At 37.3% G+C, this 12917-nt stretch overlaps 2 protein-coding genes across 3 annotated transcripts in view; both read left to right on the forward strand.

Annotated features, from left to right (window-relative positions):
* Positions 1–4011, forward strand: part of LOC127952675 (rho GTPase-activating protein 23-like) — a 36781-nt gene extending 32770 nt beyond the window's left edge. Inside the window, 1 exon segment of the mRNA XM_052551327.1 lies at positions 256–4011. Within this exon segment, the coding sequence (XP_052407287.1) occupies positions 256–1641 (1386 nt within the window). The 3' untranslated portion in view covers positions 1642–4011.
* A 430-nt stretch (positions 4012–4441) lies between these two features.
* Positions 4442–12917, forward strand: part of LOC127953609 (1-phosphatidylinositol 4,5-bisphosphate phosphodiesterase delta-3-A) — a 42599-nt gene continuing 34123 nt past the window's right edge. The window contains exon 1 of one of the 2 annotated variants that reach the window (XM_052552832.1): positions 4442–4544. Coding sequence is in view for 1 of the 2 variants with exons in the window: in XM_052552831.1 (XP_052408791.1) it covers positions 5653–5740 (88 nt within the window). In the remaining variant the exon portion in view is untranslated. Of the gene's footprint in view, positions 4545–5209; positions 5741–12917 lie in introns of those variants that run through there. The other variant, XM_052552831.1, reaches the window with a different exon arrangement.

Raw genomic sequence — 12917 nt, forward strand, 5'->3', positions numbered from 1 at the left:
ATTTGTTGCTCACTTTTACTAGTAATGAAATATTTTTATTTTTATTTATTTATTTCGCTCTCTTTATTTTTGTATTATTTGTCACATTTCAAAAAATTTTATTTCCATTGTCATTCTAATGCCATTTTTTTGTAATATAAATATATATTTTTATCTTATTTCATACATAATCAATAATAAATTGTATTTCATTTTAATTAACAGTCGTATATTTGTTTTAATAAAAACATTTTTTTTTAAATATTTGATACTTAGGGGACATGGGGATCAAAACGTGACTTTACTGCCAAGGATATCCTGACGTTATCGATTATGTCGGCTGTGACACGCAAACGCCGGAAGCGGCCCAACGGCCGTCTCTTCGGGAGCAGCACAGACGATGATTCCGAGCATGAACCCGTTAAATCCTGCATCAACGAAAAAGATGACTTGCAAGAGATGGGGCAGGTTGCATCCTTCTGTGCCCCTCGAGCGGAGGCAGAAGAGGATGAAGAAGAAGAAGAAGAAGAGGAGGAGGAGGAGTGTGAGAGCCAGAAGGCACAGGAGCAGACGGAAGTAGTAGTTCCCAGCACTGAGGAAGTAGCCCCAGTGGTGTTGCTGAGAGAGGAGGAAGAGCAAAGGTCTGAAGTGAAAGGTCGCAGCTGGCGAGGAGATGATGCACGGTCTATTGTGTCAGGCTACTCTACTCTGTCTACTCTGGGGCGGAGCTTAGCATCAGAGGGGCGGGGTGAAGATGCAGACGATGAGCATAGTGAACTGGTGAGTGAAACCGATAATGAAAGTGGATTCGCTTCGCGCTCCCTCACCCAAGAGAGGCCGGAAAAACCAAGCCGTTCAATCCAGAACTCGCACACCTCACACGAACCAACCGCACCACGCAGTTTCCTCTATGCCCACTGTAAATCGCAGACGCCTCTTGCCGCCTCTGGCTCCACCCTCGCTCCGCCTCCTCCTTCCCGCACAACCTGTCCTGATGATAGCGCAGCACGTTCATCTACTGCCTCATCCTCCTCTTATTCATCATCCGCCTCCCAGCGCCTCCACAGCCGCCCCTCTTTTAACTCCCACCGCCTCATACAGTGCGACACACTCGCACGGCGAAGACTCAAGGCAGACAAATCCAAAGCGCCCTCGGTGGACCATTCCGAACTGTCCAGCTCCTCCACCACAGAGGGAGAACGGCGGTCAGGTGCGAATCAAATCCCAGATTCCTCTATGTCTCCTTCCCCCAAAGCCAAATCCTCCTCTAAAGGGGTTAACGTGCGAAATGAGTTCACGCCAACATCCACAGCCGGTCTAGGAAGTAAGAGCTGCTTGTTGTCCACCGGGCAGGGTTCCCTGGTAGATCAGGTCAGGGCTCGTTTAATGGGCTCAGCGGATGATCTACGCATCGTCGGCCTGAGGAAGCAGCTCTCGCCAGAGACGCGCCGAAAGAGACGTGCATGGAGGAGGCACACCGTGGTTGTCTCCCCTACAGACTGTTCAGTCAAAAAACCACCAGTGCTGCCCCCTAAACCGCTAGCTTCACCCTCCCCTGTTGAAAAGCAGGACATTGGAGAGTCCCACCCAGAGTGCTCAGAGACTGAAGCCCTTACTGCACGGCGGGCCCTGCCTACCTCGCGCTTTCGTGATTTCTTGTAGCAGTGATGGTGTGTACAGGCTAGTGAACCAAGAGAGCTGGATTTGGGTTTTGTTGTAGCTGCGTCCTCAGTCTGTTCACACCGCTCACACTGACAGCGATTACGTGGTGGCCAAGTACTGTTGACTACTAGGTGTTCAAACTCACTATAGTCAAAGACTTTAGAATAACCAAGACATGAGCATGGTGAAAGTTTTTTGAGAATTTGATGTTTTCCCATTCAAAGATTTAGGAGCTGCACTTGCATGCCCAAAAGGCATTTCAAAGATGGCCACCGAGTGACATGGCTTGCCTTAAATGGACTTCGCTGTAGTTTCCAACTGTGTCTAGTTGTGTCTAGTACTGTGTCAAAATTGGATTGAGAATGATTTCAAATTCTAGTTCAGTTTTGGAATTTGAACAGAATTTAAATTGAGGTTAAAATGAACTGAAATTTTTATAAAACTGCAACATGGGCATTTTCATACCTGTAGTGTTTGCTTTGTTACGGAACAGGGATTTAAATTGTTACAAAACCCCCTTTTACACATGAAATCATGCATGAACAGGATCTCTGCAAAAATACCGGTAAATTCTTTCCTGCAATTTACTGGTATGAGAAGTTGTAACATTGCCAGTAAATTGCCGCAATGATGCTGTGTGTAAACGCAGAATGAAGATTACCGGTATGAGCATTTGTGAATTCAGAGTAATGCAATGAAGTCATGTAATGCAATGAAGAGATGCTCTTTGGTTTTCAACTGTCATAAATATATCGCTCACCCACCGAAGTAAAACATTTCAAATTATGAATTATGATACACCTCGGGTTGTTGGGTCATTAGGTCAGATTGCATTCTCACCAAAAGTGAACCACCTTGTTCAGGCGTTCTTGGGCTGATTGTTTTGGTGCGGATCTGAATGCAGTTGCCATGTCTAAATGATCAGAAAATGTATCAGCTTCTGAAACAAATGGTCCAAGCAAGCCTGGTGTGAAAATGCCCCTTAGTGTCATTTGTAAAGACAATTGAAAGAGTTATCAAGACAAACATCTGCCTCATTTGATGCTTTCTTAATAAAATATTTGCTTCTTTTATATACATTTTTGCCATTTTACAAATTAGGTTTAATTTTATTAAAAAAGGTGGAAAAACACTTAATTTCCCAGAACATTTCCCATTCAACATCTGTTGATATTTCTTTGACATTTTCTTTGTTCTACCTTAATTCCTTGAAGTCCAATTCAAATTCCAAATCAACATCTTTTAGGGTGTGACCAAATTTGATCGTATTGAATTTCCTTGAAATTAAAAGGAAGCTGTAACTAAATTTTGCCCAGCCCTGGTCTATTTCCCTATTGTCGCTGCATCACATTGCTGTTCATCTGGATAAACATGGTCTCTTCTTTAAGCAGCTGAGCAAACAATGTTGCTTATGTTGCTTCAAATCTTTTTCAATGAAAATGAATCCAGTCACTTTGTCACTGCAAATCGCTGTCGGTGTGAACAGCCCTTTAGGTTGGCGTATCAATACAAAATAAAAACCCTCAGTTAAATCACATTTGCATTACTTTTACTCCGATTTTCTTCACCTGCTAGGCAAAGGGGCTTTTCAGTGTTGCCAAAGTTACTGCCAAGACCCTCACAACTCACATGCCATGGAGTGCTTTTGTGTTTTAAAGTCCCAGATGAACCAATTTTTTCATATGTGCCGGTGCAGTATTGGTTAAACAGTGTTATATCAAACAGGAACAGTGTTGATAGTGACAGTTTTACTAGTTTTAACTTAGGCCATTGAGCAGCATTAGAGCAGGTGCATAATTCTACCAGTAACTCACTACATTAAGATCCATAAGAGGCAGTGTGGTGTGTTCTCCTTCCCACATGTTCATCTACTTTGAGTAACGGCTCATTGGTGAAATCACTTCATATGAGTGTGTATGTGTGTCTGAAATTGCCTGTGTATACATTATGTGGTTGAGTATTTTGTAACATTTGTACAAATCCTTTCTTAAGTTAACCTTGTAAATAAACATATACTATCTCCCACCCCCTTTATTTTAGTTTATATATGGTTTACAAAGTGCACTTAGGTGCACAGTCATTTCTTTCAAGATGTTACTTGAAATGTTTTTCCTTAATATTTTTTGTTTGTTTGTTTTATACACAGTATATATTATACGTATATTTTGTATGAATATAATAAGTACTTTTATTTGGAAATCTTGGGGTGTACCTGTTTTAACTCCACTAGACTGTTTTCCCTGTTAATGGCCTTTCTCTGTGACTTACAAATACTATGCAGAAATCCATTCACCTCAGTGCAAAGAACAGAGATCTAACCTGCAACGAGTGTCTGTCACAAGCTATAATAAATTCTTATTGCAGAGCATATTTCATTCGGGTTTTGTGCTTTTGTCTTGTGCTGCAGGCATTTTAGCACGGAGCAAGATTTCTGAGAAAAAGTATAGGAAAAAAAATAATATATATATATATATATATATATATATATATATATATACACACACTCACACAGTTTTGTATATCCATATATTTTGAGGGACAAAGTTGTAACCCAAAGTTAACTAAACCTCACTTTTTTTTAGGGGCACATTAGAAGAATTTTATACAGTAAAAAAAATAAAAAAAATAAACACAGTCCAACATAGTCTGATGGCTGTCAACCAAACACAGTTTGTTTTGTTTAGCGTCACGTTTCGGGGCGTGGAAATGTCAGGGGGGCAGGGTTTCATATTTTATTGCATAGATGTCGGTTTTATTGAAGCCATTGTCTAGCGGACACCCACTTTTACTGTCTATGGACACCCACCTGATATTAGCATAGCATTTAGCCAACGGTACGCGGGCATGATGATATGAGCATCTGAGGCTGAGACTATAAACAACTTGACACCTTTGTCACATAGGTAAAAAAGTGCTCCTAACAGCTATCTATTTTCGACTCTTGAAATATTTGAGATTTTTCTGATATTTTTTTCTTTTAAATGCATGCTTTTATCAGGCTCCTTGAATAGCAAAGAAAAAGTCAGTTACTGAATGGCTAATTTTCAAAAATGTCCAACGATATGAGCTGATAAAAAAGCTTATTTGAAAGAAACCAAAACGACTAATGCTGTTTTCACTGTGTGTGTATATATATATATATATATATATATATATATATATATATATATATATATATATATAAATGTAATATGGGAAAATAGCTTGGTTAAGAAAAGCTCAGAGCTTTAGCCTACAATTAACTCACATCTTCACAGGAGTACATACCTGTTGTTGACATGCAAATAAAAATAAATAATTAATTAATTAATCTTTTTAGTATATATATATATATATATATATATATATATATATATATATATATATATATATATATATATATATATATATATATAATTTTCTTGTATTTGACTTATTTTTTATTCATTTATTTATTTCCCATAATTTCATTAATACTTCAGCAGATGGCAGCATTGAGTGATTTGTGAGCGCTCGATAAATCTCGCACTGCAGCTCAAATCATGTTTCTAAAACATTTGCTACTATGAATAAACCCAATAGGTGGAGTCCAGGGAGAAGTCTGTGAAAGTTCATGTTCTGCCTTCAGACAGCTTAATTTGTTTGGTTTGAAACAGTTGATCTCCAAAACCTATATTTGCGACACCTGTTCATCAGCTAGGCGGACAAGTTAAAATAGACTAAAAATTTAAAGTAACGAACAAATTACACAATCAACTTCTCAGATAGATTTTCGGCAGAGTCGGTGACACAGTAAACGTGTCATCGAGTGTGTGAGTGAATGACTCGTGTTCATCTGCGAAATATCGAGTTACGCGCTGCGTTTTTAGACGCGTCAAGTGTTGCGACAGCCGTCACACCAGCATTCACATTCACATGCACTGAGCCAGACCTTTAAACGCGTTCTTCTGGAGAGTTTGTGTCTGTTGTTTATGCACATTTACCTCAAGACGGTTATAAGAAGTTCTGCCTGGAGCCGCAGGGACAGGGATCATGCTGGGGAGGAAGAAGAAGCCAGAGACAGTTCAGACTGAACCCAAAGCGCACGAGTCAAAAACCCACGACCCGCTTCGGAGGCTTGGTGAGATCATAATAGGCTACATTTAAGGACAAAAAATATCTACCATACCCAGAATGATACTTTATGTATGCATGCTTTCTTTACTATCACAGAAAGCAAACCTAATCTCAGCCACTTCATTTTGTGAAAGGAGAAAAATGAGCAGATTCAGTCATTCCACTTAATCAGTAGACCTTTATCTTTTGACAAATGCTCATTTTGCGTGACATATGAATATTTTGAGATATCTAGTATAATAACCCCATGAGTTTCGCTGTGATTTATTAACCCTTTGTGTTTAGGCAATTTTTGACCTGCTTTTGGTAAAAAAAAAAAAAATACTCTAATGCACATTATTTTTGTATTTGGACATGGCTTTGTAATGTTTATACAATTATAATTTAATATAAAACCGTTAGATCTGGTTTGATTGCTTGCTCATCCCAAGAGTGTTAGATAACAGCAGTGTGACATTTCACTGTTTGTATTACTTTTGATATGTGAGCTGACACAGAGCAGGAGAAGTTGCTGTTGTTGTCGTTGTTGTTTTGGAAGTGTTTTAGATGCAGAATTCTTTTTTTTTTTTTTTTTTTTTTTTTTTTTGTTACCAAAAACGTATTTAAAGTTTAGAAAAATCCAACAACCTTTCCTAGATGTTTTGGGCACAAGAACAAGTTCTGTGTGAATAGCCTTCTAAGACTAGATGCTGTGACCGTGTACTGTATGTAATGCACAATTCTTTGGTGTGTCTGGGATGGCCTGATATATTATTATTTCGTAATTTAGCATAACACGCACATATACACACTTCCACACTCATAACCACTGACTGATCTCGCACAATTATTATTTTCCCACTCATGTTTACCTCTCATCTCCGTCCTTCAGCAGCATGACAACAGCTGAGATCACCACCACCTACCTATGACCCTTGCTTGTGCTGTCCACGTAAAAAACTTTCTATGTGTAATATCTTATTATGCAGCAAGCTGATCTCTGAAACTAGCACATTTCATGTTAATATCAGCCTAGTTCTCAAACCAAACCAAAATAACTGCACTAGTTTATGCTTCAGGCTTTTGAAAGGAACCGCATGTAAGCGGGTGGAGAGAAACAGATATTTGAAAATATGTAAAATGGATTATTATTTCATTGTGCCTGTATTGTAGCAAATTATGCAACAAATAATGTGCAGCATTCTTCAAGAACTGGCTAATTTCCCAGAAAAGTCACTATGGCATATTTGTATCGCTTTCTTCATATGTTTAGCTATCACACATCTGCCTGTTTTAGCTGGGTTTCATCTGCATTTGATCATGAATGAGTTGAATGTTGTCGCTATATTGAGTACAAGATCCTCTGAGGACTTGTCTGCATTCCCTGGCTTCTTCCCATAACTACAGCACTTTGACTGCAGTTGCAAGAGAAAGAATTTAGCTTAAACTATTGCGATAACCCTGTTTTTTTAAGGATTTATTAACTCTATTTAATGTTGTGCTCATTTGTACAATCTTCCGTGGAATTCTAGTCAAGTCAACTTTATTTATATAGTGCTTAGTGATGATATCACTGTAAATGAAGTGTCCCCAACTAAACAAGCTAGAGGTGACGGCGGCAAGGAACCAAAACTCCATCGGTGACAGAATGGAGAAAAAAACCTTGAGAGAATCCAGGCTCAGTGTGGGGGTCAGTTCTCCTCTGACCAGACGAAACCAGTAGTTCAATTCCAGGCTGCAGCAAAGTCAGATTGTGCAGAAGAATCATCTGTTTCCTGTGGTCTTGTCCCGGTGGCCATCTAGGCGACAAGGTCTTATATATATTTATTTATGAAAATGGCAATGCCAGTCAAGCATTATAATATTAAATCAAGTATTATTTAATAATAAAAGTTCAGTAATTAGAATTAAAATGTGGTAACCATGTAGAATGCTAATCAGTAATTTTAAAGGGATACTCCACCCCAAAATGAAAAATTAATTAATCACTTGCCCCATGTTGTTCAAAACCCGTAAAAACCAGGGGAGGTTCTACGGGGTGGTCGGAGGGGCCATATATATATATATATAAATCACCAGCTGCTAAATTCAAATCTGCGTTCACCGCTGACATTCTGTTTCGTCACCTTGCGTGCTGGCTGACTGAATTCTCTTGCTAATTCTCTCATCAGAAACTACAAAATGAAGGTGTGCAAATGTAAGTAAGATATTAATTTCAAAGTGTAAACAGCTTTAGAGATTATTATTGGAGTTTTTGAGAGTGTTTTAACTCGCTGGACTGAAATGAAAACGTGTTTTTGGTCTCTTTTTGTACAATGAAATTGTTATAGACTAATTAGTAACTTACAACATTTTTAATAAATTCACATTAAATACAAAGTCAGTCATATTAAAAATATTTTATGGTATCACACCCGTGTCTGGTACTTAAGTAAAAAGATGGATCTTTATGTGCCAAGTTAATAGATTACACTATTAGGCTACTTCGCCCATTATAGATCATTTAACATAATCTATAAAGATGCAAAATGCATGAGAACACTCCCCCCCCCCCCTTCACTTGTGCCCACTCAAAAATAATAAGAGCATGATGCCCATGACACTACAATACTAAATTATTTGTCAAATGAATGAAACATGATGAAACGTTCATTTCAGGTGAAATTGTTATAGATTTCTTCTAGAGATAGCAGTGATATGAATCAAATGGTGAAAAATGACTGAATGAATAATGCTTCAGTAGGTTGAGATGAATTAAAAAATTGTGAACCCTAAAAGCACAAGTGGCCCTGTCTGGCCCCTTCAGTTACTCTAGAACCACCCCTGGTGAAAGCATTGTTTGTCTTCGGAACACAATTTAAGATATTTTTTTGGTGAAAACTAGGAGGCTTGTGAATGTCCCATTGACTGCCAAGTAAATTACACTGTCAAGGTCTAGAAAAGTTTGAAAGACATTGTCAGAATAGTGACACGAATACTTTTTGTACTCGAATAAAACATTTTGGAGAATATCTGCTGAATGTAAACCGTGTACGCTATTCTGTGTTGCTTCATAACTTTACTTGACGCCATTACATCGAGCGCAAAAGAACCGGTGAACCGTTTTCTTCAACCGGTTTATTGAATCGAACTGTCCGAAAGAACTACTGGTGATCTGAAAACTGATGCAACCGGTTCTTGACTTGTGAACGAGTCTATGTTTCGTTCATTATCTGGTTTGGCTCATTGTTCATCTTCAGTACTCTCTTCACAGCAGTTCAGTCAGTGTACTGTTTGAATTAAATTAATTTTAATTGTCAGCCACATTATAAAAGTAAACAGCTTAAGTCATTTGTGGATTAATGCATACTGGAGACACGAACCATTTAAAAGGATTTAGTTCAATTTGGTGAACTGGTTCAAAAAGATCTGGTTACATCGAATGATTCATCGCGAACCGGATATGACTGCTTGTTTTTGAACTCTCTCAAAACAGACATGGAAGAGAAGACCATGATGGATAAAGTCGTAGTTTTTGCTATTTTTAGACCAAAATGTATTTTCGATGCTTCAAAAAATTCTAACTGACCCTATGATGTCACATGGACTACTTTGATGATGTTTTTCTTACCTTTCTGGACATGGACAGTAGACCGTATTCACAGTTTCAATGGAGGGACTGAGAGCTCTCGGACTAAATCTAAAATATCTTAAACTGTGTTAAACTGTGGAGGTCTCACGGGTTTGGAACGACATGACGGTGAGTTATTAATTACATAATTTTGATTATTGGGTGAACTAACCCTTTAAGTGTTGAGAACAACCGCTCAATAAAGCATTACAATTATCTAACCCTGAGGTCATGAACATATGTTTCTGCATTTGAAATTGAGAGCATAGGTCGTAATTTATATATACTTTTGAGATGGGAAAAATGCAGTTTTACAAATGCTAGAAATGTGGCTTTCAAATATTCCTGATGATATCTCCCAGAGGTAACATGTAAAGTGTGAAAAGTAATGGCCTTAGTCCTGAACCTTGAGGTACTCCATACTGCACTTGTGATTGATATGATACTTCTTCATTCTCTGCAATGAACTGATGGCAGTCTGGTAAGTATGATTTGAACCAAGCTAATGCACTTCCACTAAGTTTATAAAATTCTTCATGTCCTAAAGTAGAGAATGAGTGGAACTGTTCCTCAGGGGATCTGATGCGATACTGTAGCTGACAGCTGCATGGTTACAGTTTTATCTCTAATAGTATAGATCTTGGAAGTAAAGTAGTTTATAAAGTCATTACTGCTGTGCTGTTGAAAAATGTCAACACCTGCTGATGCTTTATTTTTCATAATTTTAGCCACTGTATTGAATAATTAAATAAGGGTTATGTTTGTTTTCTTCTAAAAGACGAAAAATTATCAGATCTATCAGTTTTTAATGCTTTTCTGTAGACTAGCGTACTTTCTGCCAAGCAATACAAAATACCTCTAGTTTGGTGCTCCATTTTCTGGGCTTCTCTCTTTAGGGTGCGAGTGTGCTCATTATACCACACTGTCACGCTATTTTCCTTAATCTTCTTTAAGCATAAAGGAGCAACCGTGTCTAAAATGCTAGAAAAGAGAGAGTCCATATTTTGTTACATCATCATGTTGTTCTGAGCTATTGGATATGCTAAGGAATTTAGATAAATCAGGAAGATTACTTACAAAGCAGTCTTTTGTGGTAGAAGTGATGGTTATACTTGTAACAAGGATTAGAATTTACAGTTGTAGCTATATGAAGTTTGCAAAAGACTAGATAATGAGCTGAGATATCATCACTTGGCTGCATAATTTCAACACATTCAACATCAATTCCATGTGACAATATTAAATCTAGAGTATGATTTCAACAATGAGTAGGACCTGACATGTGTTGTCTAACCCCAAAAGATTTCAGGATGTCTATTAATTCTGATCCCAATGCATCTTTTTCATTATCAACATGGATATTAAAATCAACAACATTTAAAACATTATCTGCAGCCAGCACTAATTCAGATATAAAATCAGCAAATTATTTTATACATTCTGTATGATGGCCTGTATACATTAGTCAGTTCAAACATCACAGGGGATTTACTGTATGATTAACACTTTGTTTCTCTGGATAATGTTATATGATGCACTATTACTTCAAACAAGTTATACCAGCCCACCCTCTAATAAATACTGAAAACATTGTTATAAATTCTAGCAACACCTCCCCCTTTACCTTTTGATTTAGCCAAGTTCCTGTCAAACAGAGCACATCTAGGATATGATCAGTGATCATATTATTTACAAAAAGTGCTTTCGTAGAAAGAGACCTGATATTCAATAAGCCAAGCTTTATCATTTGTTTATTCGTATTACATTGTTTTTTAATTGTTGAACATCAATTAATTTGTTACACTTAAATTGGTTTTGACGTTTTTTGTATTTTTTAGTTCGGGGAACAGACACAGTCTGTATAGTGTGATATCTAGGTAAAGAGTCTCTATATGCTGAGAATTAGTGGTTTTCTGTGGCATGAGGTGGCTAGCAGACGGTCGGTTTAGCCAGTCTGTCTGATTCCTGATAAGACTTGTTCCATTGGCTAGCGCAGTGCTGCTTGCTTATCTCTGCATGGCTACTGGCATCAATGGATATGCTGTAAGTGTATTGCTGACATTTATTGCACTTGTAAAAATTATTTTGAGCGCCTTTTATGAAGAGGCTGTGCAAGTTGGTGCTCTTTGGTGGTGTGATTTAATGTTACTATGTCAGTACTTCAAAATAAAGCCCTCCAGTGGGAATAATCAAGAGTTGTTTGTGTGAGAAAAGAGTTATTCAGTGGTTTGAGCTATGAAATTTGCTTGTTAACCCGATGTGGTAGGTTTATTTAAGTTTCTTTTCTTCCAGGTTGCTTTAGTTGGTTGACTGTTCTTGTGCTTCTGCGAAATGATAAAGTAATGAGAGAGAATTAGTCATCCATGCAATCATGCCCACATTTATTCTAAATATAGATATGCTCACTATGGACAAGATGAACCTCAGGTGAACTGTAGGTAACTCTAGTAGTCGAAATGTTCTAAAGTATGGGTCATCTGCTCACCAACTATTACATTTAAGGGATCATATAATACATGTTTTAAAAACCATTTAAAAACCAAAATTTTGAAAGCAGTATCTTATTTCCACCAAAGCTACATAAAAATTCAAAGAAAAATAGCAGTTTTAATGTCTTTTCAAATGTAATTTACTCCTGTTATGTTAAAGCTGTCTTCAGTTTCACATGATGCTTCAGAAATCATTCTAATTTGCTGATTTGATTTGTATTTGAAATAGAAGTATTTTGAAGCATTATAAAAGTGTTACTGTCACTTAAATTTAATGCATTCTGCCGGGATAGAAGTATGACTTTCTAAAAAAATTACAATTAAATCTTGCTGACCCTAAACTTTTGAGCAGTATTGTACTTAAAGTTAATTGAGGTTTCTTGAACTGAAATGGACTTGAAGTGGTAATTTTCAGTTTTTCATGACCAGTTTCCTCCCTCTTACTTAATCGTAAAATGAAATGTCCTGTTTTCAATACTGTATCATTATGATTTCAAAGTAAATGACCTCAGTATGACTAGCTAGCCTGTTTGCATATGAAATGAGTGACAACGGTTAGGTGTTGTGGGCTTTTACATCTGTTAGTTTGTCCAGCACTTTAAAGTTTATACCCGCCATATCTGTGACATTACCACAGAACAAAAAGCGCCAAAATTCTTTCAGAGTATCTTTGTTTCTAGGAGGTTAATGTTTGTGACATCACAGCTATGAGCCATTTTTTTTTTCTTTTCCAGCATGCATGTTTTCAGTAATTTCAGGTTCGGTGGCTTAGAGGAGCAACCAGGAATATTTTGCTTATGTTGCTAAGTGAGTGAAATTCAGCTGGTCAAGTGATTTTGTTTTTATCTAATATATATATATATATAACATATATTAACATTTTTAATAGTTTTAATAAACATTAACAGCATTACTGAAGATTTGCATTGGAGTCTTCTTATGTGGGTGGGCATTATCAAAAGTACCATTCATTTGTAGTTTCGCGAATGAAGGAAAGTGGAAGTGTTTTGTTTTTTTTTTACCTCAAATTGTAAGTCTTCTTCATTATTTAGTTTAGTTTAGTTTGTGGTAGCATTTCATTGCCATGTTTCCAGTAGCTTTGT

This window comes from Carassius gibelio, chromosome B3, assembly GCF_023724105.1.
Source record: "Carassius gibelio isolate Cgi1373 ecotype wild population from Czech Republic chromosome B3, carGib1.2-hapl.c, whole genome shotgun sequence".
NCBI lineage: Eukaryota > Metazoa > Chordata > Actinopteri > Cypriniformes > Cyprinidae > Carassius > Carassius gibelio.